The sequence below is a fragment of the Glycine max genome, chromosome 8 (genome assembly GCF_000004515.6).
Source record: "Glycine max cultivar Williams 82 chromosome 8, Glycine_max_v4.0, whole genome shotgun sequence".
Lineage (NCBI taxonomy): Eukaryota > Viridiplantae > Streptophyta > Magnoliopsida > Fabales > Fabaceae > Glycine > Glycine max.
In genome coordinates this window covers 8,226,704-8,245,713 of record NC_038244.2, presented here as the reverse complement: position 1 = coordinate 8,245,713, position 19,010 = coordinate 8,226,704, and the positions used below count along the sequence as shown (strand labels likewise).

The following is a 19,010-nucleotide window of genomic DNA, read 5'->3' as shown; positions in this document are numbered from 1 at the left end:
AATTAGTGTACGTTAGCAATAAAGATTATGAAGAATGATAAAACCAACTTGATAATGAAAACCAAAGTGGAAAATGCAAAACCCAAACTTTCCAATAACGTTTCATATTGAAGACAGGGTAGAAGAGTTTGCAGTCAGAAGTTGGTCGTATGCACAAAGCCTAAATAATTGTTTGCCACGTGCTATGGATTGAAAGCTAATACTACCAGAAGTATAAAATGTGACATGAATTCGAGCATCCTCCTGCCCTACTGCTCATTTGAGTCGTCTGAAACATCAAAACCAGGAGGTATAAAAATAACATCATCCCAGTTCGATGTAGAATTTTCCTGCAAAATTATTTTATTTAGTCTCGATTTACGAAATAGATACATTGCATGTAAAATTAAGAAAATTCCATCTTCTACTGTAACTCTGGCACTCACCTTCATTTCTTTTATTACATCCTCTAGAGTGGCAACCTGAAAAATAAATCATGGTGAGTCCTCTGAAACAACAGGTCATACATTGAAGGGAGTCATTGAGGCCTATACCTGGATATCCCCTTTTCTCATAGTGGAATTTAATTTGTTCTGCTCACGGGCTGCCGATTTAAGTGTATTTTCTAAGTCCTCCTGTGAAAAATTCAAAAGGTGAGAAACAAAAAAATCTCAGCTTCATTTCTACCTACCTAATCTCAGGTAACTCAATGCTAGCAAATCAGCAACACCTTTCTGGAGAAAAGTGGACGAAATCTCTTACTTTGGCTCTTCAATATCAGATTTCTGGACTGAAACTCACCAACATAACAATTCAAAATACTAGTTAAGGGATTCACGCATGAAAAAAATTAAGGTAACATAGCATCAATAGAAATGAGTGCAATCACAAATTATGATAACAAGATTATAAGAATCAGTGCTCAAAATATACTTGCAGAACAGTAGAACAAGTCCAGTTCATAGTGTCTAATATAGTATCAACTCAATCAATTTTCTTCATAACACAAACATAACAAATCCATTAAAAAAAATGGCAAACAAGGAAGTACAGATACTTCAAAATATAAGTTGTACCTGTGTGTTGGACACATATTCGTGTCAAATAGTTTTTTTTTTTTACTTTTATATTTAAATTTTTTACCGATACATATGGGAATGCCACAAAAACTAGAAACATGATAACCTTTTATTATGTCTACAAAGACTCATGCTAACTTTAAAACACCAATTCTCTCTTTTGATTCAAGATTTGTGTTTTTTGTTTTAATTTTATACTTGATACTTAATTTGTGTTACATGCCCACAATTTTTAATGTTTGATACTCATTTCAAGTTGTACTGTATAGGTGCCTCTTATCATGTCCAAGCTTTCTAACCTCTCTAAAGTGAGCAAATAAGAATATATGCATCCTTGATTTGATATAAAGTACATCATGATATAAATAGAACTCATGGTGTAAATGGCTGTGCACTCACCAGTCAATAAAAGCAGAGAAAGGAGGTTTAGCACAGTTTATGTTCACATCTTATGAATGAAAGCAAAGATGCAAAACTGAAAAAGGAGATTTGCTGACATATGGTTAGTGACAGGCGTAAGGCATCCATGATTCCGAAGTCACAGGTTTGAACTTTGAAGAAAGGAATCGTGGTTTATGAATTTGTGAATGGGTGGCTAATCTGAAGTTTGAAAGATACAGGACTCCAGGCATGTGCTAGCAGCAATTTATGGGTAGCAGTAAAGTACAAGAATTTTGGGTGGTCTATAGTTAGGAATTCATGGATAGAATAATGGTTTAGGTTGTAAACCTGTAGAGGAGGAGCTTGGGGTTTGGGTTCCTATCATATGAATGTAACAGAATGAAAGAAAGGCAAATTTATTGAGCAGCATCCTCCCGCTCTGGATCAATGGAACCCAGAATGAGGAGAATCTCTTATTAAAGTAGTCTCCAAAGAATCAAAAGCCTGGTCTCTCCCACCCAAGACTAACCAACCAACTAACTCCTTCCACTTACATTCTCTCCCACTATTTATATCCTACCTCTATTACAGCATCAGAATGCTAACTAACAACAACTCTCTAAATACTTTAACTATTTTCCTAATTGTGGGCCTGTTGCTACTCCCTCCGTTCCATATTATTTGACGTTTTAGCCAAAAAATAAAAGGTCCCATTTTGATTGGCATTTTAGTATATCAATGAATTCCCTACTGTCAAATAGCTTGCAACATAGGAATTTCGACACAAATGGAATGTCCAGACCTAAAAAGCAGAGAGAAGAACCTGGAAAACTGGAACACCAGAAAAGCCACTGGAAGCGAAGCCAGATTTTTCCCTCTCCTGTAAAGCACGAGCATACATTATCATTACTGTACAGCTCAATGACCAATAGCAAGGTCCATAGGTTATACAGGGATTACAAGCAAATTTCCAAACTTCACATCAACTAATTTTTAGTATGCATGACGGATTTTAAGAAAATTGTATAAAATTAGCTAATTAGACCAACATAATTTGAAAATGACTAGTACACCAGAGCAGCCAAGCTATAATTCTAGTAATTGGTGAGAACCAATCCAAAATCACAGTAAACTTGTTAAGAGGATTTCTATCCACACAGTAATTTTTTCCCCAAGAAAGATTTGTCGACATAAATTGCACACAGAGTATTAAAAAAGAAACTAGCTCAAAGAGAAACTTCTACCTTCCTCCATTAGACAACATCACAAATCACAATCAATCATAATCCCGAGAGTACCAACTATCAAGGGGCATGGGCTAAACGAATTAATAAAAACACCGAAGAGTGAAGAATAAGGCCAATTCATCTGCTAGAGGTGGAAGGAAAAAAAGAATAGTGGTCCATAATTGAATCCTCACTGCCTCCAATTCTAAAAATCACATTTGAAGGTATTTGGAGTATCCGTGACCACAATTGTGACTACATCGACTGCATTTATCCAAAATTTCCCGCATTATGAAGGAGGGTTACGAAACCACAACCGTTTTTTAAAACCTTGCGTGTGATCGGTATTACAGTACGCAGGGCCAATCAACTAAAATATTTGCAAACGATAATATAATTATAAGAAAAAGACTCACTTTGAGGGCATTTTTGACTTGAGAGAACTCAGGTATCAATCTAAAAGCAACGCTGTTCACCTTGAGCTGAAACACCTGGAGGAGAAAGCAAAGCAAACCAAACGCGAGAGAGAAATAAAGAACGGAAACAGAGAGAGAGAGAGGAAGGACCTTGTTCAAAGCAACGGGGACAACTTTAGAGCCCTGGCGCGCGTGGGGGTCAATAAGCGTAACCTGGCTGAGGAGAGCCTCGGCGTCGTCCTTGCTGAAGCAGAAGAGGAAGAGCCCGAGACCAAGAGAAACTCCTCGGAAGCAACGGGAATTCCCTCTAAGCGCTCCTCGATTGCCTTCTGGAAGCCGTCGAAGTTCATCATGTTTCTTTCTAGAGTGCAGAGAAGAAGATAGAAACTTCAAAGCCTTTGTTGGCAAGGAAAGTACTATCGTGTTTTTTTTCCTAAAAATATTAATCAATTTTAATCTCTACATTCTACATCATCCGATAAACTTGGTTTCTAAATGTAGAAAAAATTATGTTCTGAAATTAACTATGAAAATATATATTTCTAGAAATTAAATTCTGAGGATTAATTTTTTATACAACTTCGAGTTTTAAAATCCGGAAGCCAATTTGTCAATGTTTTGAAATTTATATTTCGAAATACTGAAATCAAATATAAGTATAAAAACATTATAGAAATGCAAAATGACAAAAAAAAAACATTGATTGGGGATTTGGGGGTGCGGTTTAAAAAGAAAAAAAAAATTGTAAACTAATCCTCTGTTAGTATGCTTGTGTGTTGTATGTTGCAAATGGTTTTGGGCTAGCTGGCTAAATTGATGACCCAACAGCCATTTAGGGATTCTATATCTATATTCTTATGGAGCAAAACGAAAATAGGAACGGCAATGGCTATTTATATCTCCACAATTGCTAAATATATTTCCTTTTCTTTTTTATACTTTTAGGCTAAATTATCATCTTCATTCTCTAATTTATTTTTAAAGTTCAATTTTATCTTCTATTTTTTAAATTGTTCAATTTAGATCTATAAATTTCTAAATTGGTTCAATTAAGTCATTGTATTCAAATTAAAACTAATTTTGTTAAAGTATAAACATGCATCACTTTTACACTCTTTGACGGTTTAAAAATCATCCATTAATATTTTTATACTAAAAATAACTAAATCAAAAAGAAGAAAAAAATGCATTTAGGATAGCCCACCAACAAGGATAACCCTATAAACCTAAATCCCACCCACCCCAAACAACAATTCCTCTTTATGGAGAACAACCCCAACCCAACCCATAGAAAATATTGTCCCCTTGTTTTATTTAGTAGGCACTAACATACTCGAACTCTCTCTTGATCATCTTCACGGTGTTTTGGAGACCTAGTTGGTCAATGAGTGTTTGAATGCATGTGAATATGACAAATTCTCATATATTTTAAGCTTTGTGCTTGAGAGACTATGAATCATCCAACTTGATGTCTCGATCAATCAAAGTCGTTGGACAAAGGTTGAGCTTCACCAAGACCAAGGAATCAACAAGCTCACGAGGCTACAACCAACTAAGTTTGACTTGTCCTTCAATCAACTAAACACATAAATTCGCTTTAAGATCTAAAAATATTCATTTATCGACTCCCAAAGCCTAAAGATAAAAAGTTGTATACACTTTATGCACATCAATGAAGCATGATAAGCATCACATGAAAACAACTCCACACATGCCACCTTCATGAATATATGTGTTATTCCTACAATCACATTTTTTTTTTATTCAAAGGAAGACTTGAGTTCTTATACCAAAAAATTTACAATGACTCAAATGTATATATAATCACACATAATATAATTTAGGAATGAGCAAAGACTAAACTTGACCTCTAACCCAGCTCAATAAGAAATTAATTTGAATGGATTTCACGTTTTAAAAATATAGTTTGATGCATTTTGAGGACAAATTCGAAAGTTTAAGGTCTAAGATTATTTTTGAAAGTCTATGTTTTTCTAACAAATATATAGTATGAGTAATATTTTGATTTAAATGATAGTATTTTTTATAACATGCTATTTTTTGTTTTGAATTATATATTGTAAAACATATTTTAACTTAAGTTTTATTATTTTTTCATCCTTCGGTTAACTATACACAATGTTAAGATCTATAAGTTATAATGATAGGTAGCTCAATTTTGTCCCAAAAAGACTAGATTTTGAACGGGATTAAAGACAGAGTCGGCTTCAAGAAATTGATTATAACAAATTTTCAGATCGTGTAAGAACATAAATAAACCAATCCGACCCATCCATGCTCCCTCTTTTTAGAGATGGGTAAAATTTATCAAAGTTCACAGTTAGCTTTAAGACTTATAAATTCTAATTATATGTGTTCTTTAATTTTCAATGCACATTTAACTCGGCAGTAAAAGGACAAAGGTGAAAGGTCCCTCTCCCCTTATCATTTGATCATTTAACGCAATTAAAATACCAATATTTGTTGTTATGTGATTATAGTACTTCTTTATTGTCTTCTAAGGCACGCTCCGACACTAACCACCTTAAATAAAATTTCTTAGATCGGACAGTTAGGCAAAGATGATTCTACCCACAAGATCCCCAACAGCACAGCACTTGTTGAGGGCCCTACCATTGCACCACTTAACTCACCAAATTATTGTGGCCGTCTCCGTCACCGCCCATTTCTAATAACTTGGAATCTCTTTAAGTTTACACTACTCTTGGTGCACCAATATATTGCATCCTTAACGAGAATAAACTAGTATTTTTTATTACTAATATTTTCTATTTAGGATCAGTACACCTAAGTTTGTTTGTTTTTAATGTGTTTCAAGATATATTGTAATATTGGGTTGACCTTTATAATTAATTTAATTCATCTTAAACTTGCAATGACAGTTTATTTCATGATTTATTATTTAATATTGTTATTTTTATTTTAAAAAAATCTTTACAGATAAATAAGCATGATAATGATTTGTGAACTGTGTAATGTGTATGAATCCAAACTGAACTACTCCATACATATACTGTTGGTTCGAAAGCGAGACGATTGAGTAGTCCAACAGCAGAATCTGCGTACATCAACAATCATATGTTGGGGATGGTCCCACGTCCCAAAAGTTTTGATTTTTATTCTATTATAATTATTTTTGTACGTTTAAATTATTAGAATGCATTAAAACTTAAAAGAAATTTGGTTAAGAAATACTAGTCCCATCTTCGATGCTTCTCACAAATTGCTATAAAGTAAACAAAAGATTCTGTATTAAAAAAAAGTAAACAGAATTTTTTTACAATAATTTGATATGTTTGTTGACTTTTGCATAATTATTTTTTATTGTTTTATTTCATTTAAGATCAACGTGTTCTCTTGCCGAATAGTGTTATTCCAATTTAAAATAGTAGAAATTACATTGATTGGTGGTGACAACTCTGGTTAGGTTTGAAACTTAGAAGAGAAATGATGAAATAAATGAAACACATTAGTAGTTTATACCATTTTTATTAAGTTACATCTCAATTTGGACAACCTAAAATTTTCTATTTTGGTGAATATAATCGTACCCTATACTATAGTCTTCCATGTTAGTATAATTTTGCACGAGCTCACAATAAAAGCCTCCCATGGCCTAATTAAGAATAGCAATTTTTAATAAATACAGAGAAGTGAGAAATAGTAATGAAATACACCAAACCCAAACCTAATGGCAGCGTAACCATCGTTTCTCAGATACAAACAAAAACAAAAAAATAGCAATAGAAGTATTAGAAGGGGTTGCTACGTACGCAGGGGACATACTTTCTCATTTGGCTTTGGACGCTTACATGGATAGACCGTACACACTACACTACATTACATGTACCAATGACACGACACATCACAAAGATTTTACTCCAACCACTAACCTCATTGGCCGTCATTCTCCCCACCGTCACAGCCATGTGACCCTTTCACTATCCGCAGCGGTGGAAAGGTCGTCACGGGCAGAGGCACGTGCAGCGCATGTGGAACTGAGTGTTGTACGTTAGAAGACTAAAATACCCTTTTAGACGTACGAGTGTACAAGTGTTTGAAGCGGAGAATAGAGATGGAAACGGAAGTTTCGTGTTTCCCATGAACAGTGAGTGACTTACGTTGTCCACATGGGTGCGGGCCCTTTTGTTTTTTATGCTGTTCTTCCAAACCAGGAGTGTACTAGTCCACTTCCATTGTAATTACCCTCTTCTTTCTCTGCAGCTTCTCTGTTTATCTTACTCTAACACACACACATACACCAACCCTCCCTCTGTTCTGCTTCCATTCCACTAAAGTTTTGGTTTTTCTGGCCTCTCCATTCTTCTTCTTCCTCTGGGTTTTTCACTTGTTGGATTTTCTTACTCTCTTTCATTGTCAATGGATAACCAGGATCAAAGAAGAACTCACACTGCAGGTGCTTTTTCTTTTGCATTTTCTCTTTAAAGGGTCACTGCCCTCATCCTCTTTTCCCCCCTTTCTTCTTCCTCTTCTTCTCTCTCTTTTCCTTTCCATATTCCATTATTATGTTATTATATTATTTTGTTACTTTGGTGCTTTTCTTATGAAAAGTTTTTGTCTTTCTGGGGTGTCTGGTTTTGGAAGTTGTGTCTGTGTTTTTTCTTTTCAAGTGTTTCAAGTTTCTCAAGGTGAAGATTTTTATGGTCTTATTTTTTTAATTTTTATTTTGGAAATTTTGATGCTGAAGGGCACGAGAGTCATGGAGTTCATCTGTGTCACAAATGTGGATGGCCATTTCCAAATCCACATCCGAGTGCCAAGCACAGGCGTGCTCATAAGAAGATCTGTGGAACCATTGAAGGTTACAAACTGTCCGCCTCCGAGGGACAACCCCATTTGAATGGCTCAGATGACGAACATGTTTCTGATGATGATCACAAAACACCAGGTTAATTTCCTTCTTATTTGTAGGGTTTTGACTTTAATACTGAGAAATACTAGGAAATGAAGTAAATCTAACTAACTTTGACGCTGAGGAATACTAGGAAATGAAGTAATTCTACCTGATCTTGACTTAGTGAGATTAATTTTAATTACTTTTCTATATGTATAGGCTTTAAAATTAGTACTACATTCCAAAACAGCAGGTTTGCTGATTTGTATCTATTTTATGAGGTTTGGTTGTGTCAGGTCCAAAATCCTTGGAGACAGGCAACAAAGAGAAGGGCAATGAAGGAAATGGAGAAAAAATAATTAGATCAGAAGATGAGGTGTTCTCGGATGCAGTTGCAGACTTTTCGGATAGTGGATCAATTCCAGAAATCAAGGAACGGTTGCAAGATAGTTTGGACTCAGGTGCTGATGTGGAAAGGGTTGACATAAAAGAAACAAAATTTTCAGGCTCTTCTGAGGACAAAGATTTCAATGGTGGGAAGATAGGTTTTACATCACATGTCCTTTTATTAAATTGCCTTGTTACTTTTTTCACTCAGTATCGACTTGTGTGCGGCAAAACATTTTGGCCTGGGTAATTAAAAATAAGGGTAAATATGGTTTTGCATGACGTACAGGTATCAAGCTTGATGATTGGAAAAAAATCTGTAAAGCTGTTTATTGACTTCATTTACATTAATTGGATTGCTCAACTTAGTTCTAGAAAGCAAAATTTTGCATCGTGATCTGCATCTGTTCACATGACTGCTACATGATGAGCATCAATACTGACATGGATCCAACTAAACGTGCACAATTTGTCTTGCTTTCTTTTGTTCAGTGAAATTTAACCTTTTATGAGTGTAATTTGAGTGTTAGAAACAAGAAAATGAGAGTTTTTGTATATTCAAACTTTTGGAAGGATATTGATGCAAATATCCAGGATAGCAGAAGTGTATTGCTGTGCCCAGATGATGACACAACTACATATTTATTTTCCAAAAATTATTGAATAGGCATTTTTTCTGATATTATATCCCTTTTACTGTGTGCTTTGTTTCTTCTCCACGGTTCTTTCATGTCTGATTATCTGTTTCTCGCTGCAGATGCAAGTCAGTTAATTGACAAGTCAACTGATGACAGCCAAATTCAAAATCCTAATATTTTTCAAAATGAAAGTGTTGAATTGGGAAACATGGTGGAGTTGCAAGGTCAATTGTCGGGCCCTACTGTGGATCCATTGTCAAGTTCCATTGCAGACTTGAGAACCGAAGTATCAACTAATGTGGATAGTGATGTTTTTTTTGGTTTGTTAAGTGACTCACTTCCTGGCAAAGCTGAAGCCATGCTTGATATATTGCCAGAAAAGAAAATCCATGCTGTTGAGAATGTGACAGATTGCATTTTGATATCTGTTGCAAAGGAAACTAATTTGAAAGAAAAGGATGAGATTAATTCTGCTGGAGATGTGATTGAAATTGTGGAATCATCTGATAATGTTGTAGGTGAAACATGTGAAGGAGTGTCTAAAATAGCTGTTAGTGATGCAATTTCCTTGGATCATCAAGTGGGTGATGGAGCTGTTCATCTGAAGGAAAATAATGGCGCTGAGATTAATTCCTACAGAGATGTGGTTGAAATTGTGGAATCATCTGATAAAGTTGTAGGTGAAATGAGTGAAGAAGTGTCTAAAATAGCCGTTTGTGATATAGTTTCCTTGGATCATGAAGTGGGTGATGGAGCTGTTCATCTGAAGGAAAATAATGGTGCTGAGTTCCTTTCTTTGTTGCCCCCAGATAACCTCCCTCTTGAGTTAAACTCGGTTGTAATCACAAATGACGCACAGGGAGACTCTGCATATGTGGTACAGTTTGCTACTTCCAGTGATGACAAAATTTTGCCAGAAAAGGGAGAAGGAAATGTTAATGTTGATCTTCTTCCTACGTGTGATGATATATCTGATGAAGCACATCCTCAAAGTGAGTATGGAGACTTTAAAGATCTTGAAGGAGTGGTATACCAAAATCCTTTCCTACAATCATCCGAGTCATTGAAATATAAGGGAGATGACTTAAAGAACAATGTTACTGAGGAAAATAAATTTCATTTCAATGCAAACCAATTGAGTGAAAAAAGTGACATCCTCTCTCCAGATATGGATGTTCTAGATAATAGCATGAAGATGGAGCTGGTAAACAGTGAGCCTACGCCTAAAGAAGTGCATGCTGAACAGTGTACCGAAGTTTCTCCAGCCCAGCTCACAGTTGAAAGTCATCAAAGATCAGATGAGACTGATGCATCTATGAAAGCTATGAAAACTGAGAAAAATGAAATTCATATGGTTCACTTTTCTGAAGAGCATGGACCTGATGATGTGTGTAAAAATTCCCAGCAGATAAGTTTACCAGAAGATAGTTTAATGGCCTCTTCTAATGAGAGTCAGAGGGACGAATCCTTTAGGTCTGCAACTAGTGAAACAACTAGGGCAATTAACATAGACAGCACAAGTCATCATGAGGAAAAAATAACTGAAATAAATGATGTAGCTTTAGATGGCAAGGATGTAGAATCTAATTTAGAAAATGATATTGAAATTATATTGAAAGATCTTCAACCTGGTGACATCTTGCAATCTGAAGTCAAGCAATCAGATGACTTATTTAAGAGTGACAGCGCTGGTAAGAGTGATGCTGCTGGTGAAATGGGTAAAAATGAACAATGTGATATTCCTGATGCTCAATGTATGGAAAGGCCTACTGTGAGTGATGCTTTATTGCCAAAATCTGCTACTGGTCATTTTGAAAGCCCAGCTATTTCAGAGTCTTTAGACATTGTGGATGATGGACCTGTGAACAAGTCAAATGGTACAGAGTGCAGAAATATTAATCCACTACCAGGTTCCCAGAAAGACATAAAAGAAGATGAAATCAATATTAATATCAAACTAAATGAAGAATATAACAAATCTGTTGATACTTATACCGAATCCCGTCAAGCTCAAGATGCTGGACTATTAGTGAAAGCTACAGAAGACCTTGCTAGGGAATATACATCTTTAACTACTGTACCTTCTGCTCAGCCGGACAGGGAAGTGTCTAATGCTGTGCCTGTTCAAGATCAAACTGGTAATAACTTGGGTAAACTTGGTTCATCCAGAGTTGATGCTTCAGTTGACTCAGGTAGCCGGTGTGACAGTTTGGAAGGGAACTGGGGTTCTGTTTCAGGTATATATACATTTGTTGTTTTTAATAGAAAACATTTGTACTGTTTAGATATATTCTCTAGTTAGGCCATTTTAATATGCTAGGGTTAGTCAATGAAACCAGGTAATGTGATGCAGTGCTTGATAAAGAGAAGTATCTGTAGAACTAGGTGCTATACTGCAATATTACTCCTTTTTCTTAGTTGATTAGAATGGGTGAGATATTTTTGCATTAACTTATACACACTAAAGACACATACATATTAGTGATATTACATACTGGCTATACCTGTGTGCAATTGTGCATCCCTGAATCTTGCCTGGTGCTAAAATTTCCTAATGAATTTCATTGGTAATAATTTTTTCATGCTTACAAAGATGCAAGCCTAGATCTTGTCTCTCTATGATTTTCACCAAATTTATATTTGCCTGTTGCTTTGGTGTGATCCATATAGTTTTTTCTCCCTCATTCTTTCTAGGATTGTTTTTCCTCGTGGAAAGGTGAAGAGGAAACCCGGAAGAGGATCCATCTCTTTTGTTTTGTCCTTGCCTCGCATTATTTGTATAAAGCAACAAAACTAAAATACTTTAATGATTTTTTGGAGCAAACGAATTGATTTTTAATTTTTCCTTCATGATCCATTAAACAGTTCTCTCAATGCAATCCGATGCCCCAGCTGTTACTGATGCTGAAACTTTGCCATCAACTGGCTTGCTGGCATCAACAGGGAAATCAAGCTTGAACAACTCAAAAGCTACACCTGACAGACAGCAGTCTGGAAACTCTGAAATGTTTGAACCACCATCTTTCATGACCTTGGTTGATCCTAGTCAGGTTAGCCCCAAAGCTTCTGCTTCTGAAGTCCAGAAGGGGCAGAACACACAACATACAGATTCCACTTCACAGGCTGCTTGGTTTCCCACTCTCACGCAGGTTGTCAACGAGTCTCAAGGGAGGAAGAAGAATGAAGAAATAATTGCCAAGGTGACAAACTGGAGCACCAGTAAGGAGCACACTCCTCTGAAGAGCCTCTTAGGTGAGGCTGCCCATAGTAGCAAGCCAAGATCTCCAAAAATGGAAAACTCTGTGAATCAGAAGAGTGGTAAAGTTCTGGAGAAGAATGGTTCTGGATTGACAACTGTTAACTCCATTCTGGGTCCTGAATCCCCTGTGGCTCAAGTGGTTAAAGGAGAGGCTGCAAAAGAATGGAACTCTCCAGCAAGATATCCTGCAGACATCAAGAGAGAAAAAAGGAAAGTCAAGAGCAGACCATACTGGATACAATTGGTATGCTGCACGTCAGTCGGTCCTCGGTGAAGGTAGAAAATTACTAGGTTCTGATAATGCTTCCACTCAGCTCTCCACTCTGATGGATTCTTGTTATTGACATGCTATTTGCAGTATTTTTCTGTTTTTAGTTTGTCTTTAGGTGCATATTTTGATCATGTGTCTTCTGTTCATTTTGGTAGCCTCCTAGGAGTTTGGTTTTATATGTTGACCATCTTCAGTTATTATTTCATCCTTGCAATCATACATTTTTACTATACTTAGTAACCTATCATTATTTTGGCCTGGACCTATATTTTAGTCCGGTCTTAGTTCTTGAAATTTTGGTCCCAAGGGTCGGGGCATATTGTCTCTGTCTTAGATTAAGTCTCATAATAACTTGCAGTTTCTGCCTTTTACATTGGGATTCATTCTTGTTAAATCCTTTAATAGTAGAAGCCCTAATGAGAGAAATGGGATTGAGGGATTCTGCTTTAAGGATCTCATTAATACCTGTATATAGAGTAGACTCAATCATGCATGTGTGCATGAAGGAGGAATTCGCTTTCAGAAATAGGTGTAAAAGGCGGGAGAATAAATTGACTCTGAAAAAAGTTCACATAACCATAAGCATGTAGAACAATTAGTGGAGGATTTGTTTTATTCTTATTTAATTGGTGGTCTCAAATTTTTAGAACGTTGATATGTTAAAATTCAGTACGGAGGAATCTTGACGAATTTTGTGATGTTACATTGACATATCATTTTTCAAGTCTTTGATTTTAAGTCAAGTAGATTGTGTATTTTATTTCTGTCACGGAAAGTAGTAGACCTTATAAAAAGAAAGAGAATAAGATATAAGGAGTAGAAAAGGAGCAAAGTGCATTGCAAGAAATCGAACATGCGCGCTCAGTATATTGTAATTATTCTAGTTTTTCAAAGTACTATCTATTATGCTAATGAATAAGGATACCATTGTTAGCACATTAAAATTTAATTTATATTAATCACTAAATATGCAATATATTTATAATTAAAATTCATTTTTTTATTACACGTGAGTGTGTGCTGAAAATCATTTATAAATAAAAACTCCACTAACAATGATTAGTGAGGTTTTTTAGGGAGATCTGGTGAACATTTTTAGTCAATGTCATGGTGACAATTTTTTTTAAGAAGATCAAACATTTAATAAAATTATAAATTCCATTATACTTAACCTCAATTAATATGTTGACAACATTAACATTATTCATAAGAATCAAAAATATTTACAAAGATTTATAATAATTCATATATCTTGCTTAACAAATATTCTACTTAACCAATCAAATTAGATCCTCTTGGTATTAACATACTTTTTAGTAACGTTTTTTCCTTCTATTAATTGAAATTCATGTCCCTTTTTAACCAGCTCTATAAATTTCATCCAATTTAGTTATAAAAAAAAGACGCAGATATATTTTTTTCCTGCAATTTAACTTTTTTTCATTTTCTTATCTATATTTTTTATTTATTTTAGTCATTATAAAATATAAAATGTGTTTGTTTTTTATCTTAAAGCATTTTAAATAATGCTCTCAACAGTAAAAAAAAAAAAGTTTATTAAAAGCATTTTTCTGAATGTTAATAGGTTGGAGGTGCACTGACAATCATCAACAGTGATATTTTCTTCTTCTCTAAAATAACGATAATATTTTTATTTTTTTTTTGCTGTAGGAAATAATCTAGTCACAATTTTATAGTAGTAATATTAATCAATTTTATTAGGTTGGGCCTTTTTGAATAGATAGTTGGTACCCTTGGGGCCAGGCCCAACCGTGGCGCGTAGGGTTGAAACCCAATCCCCCAACTCCGCAACCATCGACCGAACGACGCCACCAGCAGCGAAGTGAGTGAGTCTCTGATTCTCAACAATGGTAGCTGCAAAACCAAAGTAGACAACTTTAGTAGCTGCAAATCCGAAATAGACAACCTAAGAAGTAAGAACCCCTTCTTTAGTGTTTGATGTCTTGTTTGTTAATGCAATCCCTCAAGTCACACCCTGCTCTTTTATTTTCCCTTTCCAATCACTTCTCTTTCTCTTCTCACTCTGTCAGATCCTTTCTCTCTTCTTTCTCCACATGCCAACACTCAAAGGAAAGCACTTCCATTATTGATTATCTAAATGCCAAGTTCGATTTCTCGAGAACTCAATCCTTCTACATCTCAAAACGTGTTTCAAGCAGCAGATTCCCCCAAAACCCCTTGTCTGTGCTCAGTTTTTTCAAACAATTTGGGTTTTCTGAAGCCCAGATTCTCTTTTTGATTCGTCACAAACCCCAGATACTGTTCACTGATGTTGACAAAATCTTGAGACCCAAAATTGAGCTCTTTCAGCTGTTGGGTCTCGAGCGCTCGGAGTTGTGCAAGTTCATTTCCAAGAATTCCTCCATTTTGACTTTCAGTTTGAAGAAAACATTGGTCCCCTCTGTGGAAGCTATTGGGAAAATTCTCTGCAGTGAGAAAGATTTTGTTCATGTTTTGCTCAGATGTGGCCGGATACTCCCAAATTACAAAAAATTTATGGACAATGTTGTCTTCTTGGAAAGTTGTGGCATTGTTGGGTCTCATCTTGCAATGCTACTCAAACTACAGCCAGGTATTTTCATCACACGGCAGTCTATTATAGGAGACTATGTTTCGCGCGCTGTAGACATGGGTTTCAATGAAAATTCAAGAATGCTTGTCCATGCAATCCATTCAATAAGTAGTTTGAGCTATAAAACATTTAGGAGAAAACTGAAGCTAATTATTTGTTTTGGTTTTTCCAATGAGGAGGGCCTGCAAATGTTCAGAAGATCCCCAACTTTGCTTAGAACATCAGAGAAGAAGGTGAAGGTTGGACTGGAATTCTTCTTGCATACAGTTATGCTGCCCAAATCAGTCCTGGTTCATCAGCCAAGGGTTTTAATGTATAGCATGGAGGATCGCGTGCTTCCTCGATATAGAGTCTTCCAGCTCTTGATAGAAAAAAAACTTTGCAAGAAGGTCCCGAGTTACATTCATTTGTTATGCTTGTCTGAGGAGGTGTTCTTGGACAAGTATATACCACATTTCAGAGAAAATGCAGAGGAATTATTAGTAGCATACAAGGGTCATTATCTGGAAGCATAGATCTTCAAAGTCTGTTTCTGAATATTCTTTACAAGAAGCCTTGGGCAATTTGGGGACCACAAACCATGTTGGTGCTTATGGTTTTTTTTTCTGATGACAACATATTCTTCTCCCTAGTTTTCTCCATTTTGCTCTAGACTTCTGAATCTGCAATCCATTATCAAATGACAAAATGGTGGCTAATATGTATTTAATATTTGAATAGAAGTGTATCTGTTTTAGCAACAAAAAGTGTTTACTTTACATTGGCATTTTGAAATTGTCCATTTCCACGGAAACAACAGTAAATATGTATGAGAATAACTCATAAATGTGTCCTTCTGTTTCATTTGCTAGAGAACATTTCTGGTTAGTGAATCATCTTCTCGCATGTTTGAATCAAGTAATGTGTATCTTTTTCATATATGCTCCTACCCAAGGTTTTGAAAATCAGTCCATGACTACAGTTTCAGGCACAACTTTAAAGTTTTTTTTTTTTTTGCCCTGCTGATGTTTCCTCCATTTTGAAGTTGGTTCGGTATAGTCTTCTCTGCATCGTTTGTTTCTTCTCTCTCTCTCTCTCTCTCTTTTTTCTCTGTTTCCTTGTGGAGAACATGGTACTACTTTTATTATGTTGGATGGAGACATGGAGTTGTAAGAGCCGCAGTTCTTTTCAGGTCAAACAAAGAAAGTTATGACTATTTTTGCAGACGACCATAGTCCTATCATTATCAACAAGGAAGTTGTCTGAATTTTCAGCAGATTTTAACCATTGCAACAATGTTTTTTTTATATATATAATTATAATCTAACGTTGACCCTTTACAACCTGGGCTTATCATTCAATTCTGTACGAAAATGTTTCAATTTTAATAAGAAATCTTTTACTAGGGTTCAAATCTTGATGAGTTTGGTAATGGGATTGAGTCTAGCGAAAGGGACTTACTAAGGTTTGAATTTTTGCTGGGGAAGGTGTTCTCATTTAGTGTTCAATTGTGTGTTGTGTTTCTGAAAGAGGAGCCCTCTAGGAAACCCAAAAAAAAAAAAAAAAAACTTGATGAGTTTATGGGAAATCTTTTTCCTAACCAATACCTCCCACATTAGGGTTTGTATGCCTTGAAGACATCTAGTCAACAAAGTTCTCATTGATTTTTTTCATACGCGTAAAATCTACATATCTATAGAGATCTGGTAGGAACGTTCGACTAATGTTTTTGATACGGAATTAAAATCAACATGTATAAATAAGCAATCCATATAACATAGAAAAGTGTTTGTAAAATTTAAAATTGGTATCAACTTGAGCTCAAAATTACATGTATGAATGGCCTCGCAATGATCGAATCGAACAAAAAATACAAAAAAAATATGGTTCTGTCAAACAGAATAAAGAATTATGTCAATGCTCCTAGCCGCCACGGCCTCTTTGACTCCGCCGGCGCTGGTGGTGGTGGCACCAGCGTGGTAGTGGTGGCCGTGGTTGTCGGAGAGGGATGGAGGGTGGTAGTACTTGCGGCCCGTTTGGGGGCAATTAGAGTGAAACCTTGCAGCAATCCTGACCCCTTGGTCAAGAATCTCGACGAGCTTCCCCATGTAGCTATTCTATTGCTCTCTATCAAAACTCAAAAAAACCACTCACCCTCTCAGAATTTCTAGGAGAAAAGAGAAGGTGTGTTACAAGAATAAAAGAGACACGAGAAAGGTAGGAGAGAGATTGTTGTTTGTTGTGGAAAAAATCAGAGTGGCATTTACGTATATATAGCTGGTGCTTTGCATTTTCCCTTTTTCTCACCCACTTTCAGTTTCTTAGAATCTTCTACTTGCCCGGTTAGAAGTTAGAACCGCGTTTTGCATAATGCGTCCTATATTTGACTTGTTGTCTTTTGATTTTTTCTTTTCTTTTAAAACACTATTTTTTATTTTACTTTTTTGTTGCCTGATTATTAAGGGTCAGAAATTGAAAAAATAGATTGGGTCACCGGTCACGCCAAGTAGCTGATTTATTTTGAAAACAAAAAGGGCTTTAATGTAATCTGTTAGCTGTCAAATCAAGTCTGTCATATACGTCATTTTTAACGTTTAGTACGACTTTTTTGAAAAGTTGGTCAGTCTGAATTTTAATTTAAATGCTTATTTCATATATTAAGACTTTTATCAGTAATTAAAGATGAAAATAAAGTATATAAATATTTTTTTAAAAATATGTTTAAAATACCTATAAAATTTAAAAAATATTAATTTTTTTAATTTAGTCTATGCAAAAATAAAATATATTTTTATTAATCTTTAGTGATAATTACGTTAAAGAATAATGACTTATATGTTTAATTTGATTATAAATGAATTAAATAATTTATTATGGCTAAAAATCTTTAAATTATAATATTTTGTTATTTTTTGGATGGTTTTCTAGTATTTTCTAATGAGATTAAGAGAAAAAAAATAATAATAAATTATAATCTCTTCTTAGTGTTATTGAAAAAATAAAAAAATAAAATGATTAAATCCATTAGTCACGTGAGAAACTATTATTAAAAACTACTATTAAAGACGAACAAAAATAAGTTTTATTTTTATAGGAATTATGTTAATAAAAAAAATTTATGAGAAAAAAATTAATATTTTTAAAATTTTATCATGCTTTTGTGGTATTAATATGTGAGCAAATTGGTTTAATAGTTTTATAATTATTTTTTAATTAAAAATATTATTTAAACTTCTTTTTTTTTCATGGGTGCGAAACTAATTTTCTCCTGATGGATAATTAGTTAGTCTAACAAAATTTTGTGCAAGAAAAAAATCAAACATAATTTTTCAGTTAAATATATTATTTTTCTCATAGTGTGGATGCAACCAAATCTTAAATGACTGTATCAATATTATGGGTTGAATTATTTGAACTGGATTATATTAATTTAGATTACGTATTATTTTAAGTTTTGGAACAGTTATTCTTAATTATTTATTAAAACTAAAATATTTGAGTTTATAATGGTTAAAATAAAAAATAATTTCTAAAAAAGAGAATCAGTAATAATGTGCATTGGTCTCAAAAGATATATCTAATGCAATACTGTATATAACATTATATAGTATTACTTCTACGAAATTATGAACGAATTCAGTTAATTAATTAGCTTGACTTTTAAGAAAGAGTAAAAATTTATCTGTTTATTTGGTAATATATAACGTAATATATGTTGAAAAATATAAAAAGGAAAAAGTTTTCTTCGGTGGTTTTTTATTCAAACGTAATAGTATTATTATTATTATTTAAGTAAATATATTAACATAAGCCACAAAATATATTCTAAAAAGAAAAAGAAAATCAAAAAATAGGCAACTAAAAATCTAAAAAAAGAAGAAGAAATACAAGCAGATTCTGCCTTAAGGCGTAAACAGGAAAGTTAA

The 19,010-nt window shown here is 34.5% G+C and overlaps 3 protein-coding genes across 4 annotated transcripts; 2 read left to right on the top strand and 1 right to left on the bottom strand.

The window, feature by feature from the left end:
- Positions 1–88: 88 nt before the first annotated feature.
- LOC100782684 (protein TIC 22-like, chloroplastic) lies at positions 89–7,031 on the bottom strand. The gene is made up of 7 exons (XM_006586305.2): positions 6,996–7,031; positions 3,082–3,540; positions 2,263–2,319; positions 710–769; positions 534–614; positions 426–461; positions 89–329 (listed from the first exon to the last, which is right to left on the bottom strand). Exons 1-7 carry the CDS (start codon positions 7,029–7,031, stop codon positions 249–251), a joined length of 810 nt encoding a protein of 269 aa, XP_006586368.1. The 3' UTR covers positions 89–248.
- On the top strand, positions 6,975–12,762 carry LOC100820280 (uncharacterized). Of its 2 annotated transcripts, XM_006585078.4 has the most exons (6): positions 6,975–7,519; positions 7,811–8,011; positions 8,254–8,490; positions 9,102–11,219; positions 11,848–12,032; positions 12,132–12,762. In XM_006585078.4, the coding sequence occupies exons 1-6, from the start codon at positions 7,483–7,485 to the stop codon at positions 12,513–12,515; spliced, it is 3,162 nt and encodes a 1,053-aa protein (XP_006585141.1). In that variant the 5' UTR covers positions 6,975–7,482; the 3' UTR covers positions 12,516–12,762. The 2 variants fall into 2 exon arrangements, with proteins under 2 accessions (XP_006585141.1, XP_006585140.1); XM_006585077.4 differs by having other exon boundaries at positions 11,848–12,762.
- A 1,333-nt stretch (positions 12,763–14,095) lies between these two features.
- Positions 14,096–15,871, top strand: LOC102661687 (uncharacterized). Its single transcript, XM_006585076.4, has 2 exons — positions 14,096–15,105; positions 15,285–15,871. Exons 1-2 carry the CDS (start codon positions 14,472–14,474, stop codon positions 15,320–15,322), a joined length of 672 nt encoding a protein of 223 aa, XP_006585139.1. The 5' UTR covers positions 14,096–14,471; the 3' UTR covers positions 15,323–15,871.
- Positions 15,872–19,010: the final 3,139 nt, after the last annotated feature.

Coding starts and splice junctions, on each gene's coding strand:
- LOC100782684 (XM_006586305.2), bottom strand. CDS start 7,031: ATGGCTGTGACGGTGGGGAGAATGACGGCCAATGAG. Junction 615..709: donor GTCCACTTTTCTCCAGAAAG/GTGTTGCTGATT, acceptor AATTTTTCACAG/GAGGACTTAGAAAATACACT. Junction 330..425: donor ATGTAATAAAAGAAATGAAG/GTGAGTGCCAGA, acceptor ATAATTTTGCAG/GAAAATTCTACATCGAACTG.
- LOC102661687 (XM_006585076.4), top strand. CDS start 14,472: ATGTCTTGTTTGTTAATGCAATCCCTCAAGTCACACCCTGCTCTTTTA. Junction 15,106..15,284: donor GCTACTCAAACTACAGCCAG/GTATTTTCATCA, acceptor TCCAATGAGGAG/GGCCTGCAAATGTTCAGAAG.
- LOC100820280 (XM_006585077.4), top strand. CDS start 7,483: ATGGATAACCAGGATCAAAGAAGAACTCACACTGCAG. Junction 8,491..9,101: donor TGAGGACAAAGATTTCAATG/GTGGGAAGATAG, acceptor TTCTCGCTGCAG/ATGCAAGTCAGTTAATTGAC. Junction 11,220..11,847: donor GAACTGGGGTTCTGTTTCAG/GTATATATACAT, acceptor TCCATTAAACAG/TTCTCTCAATGCAATCCGAT.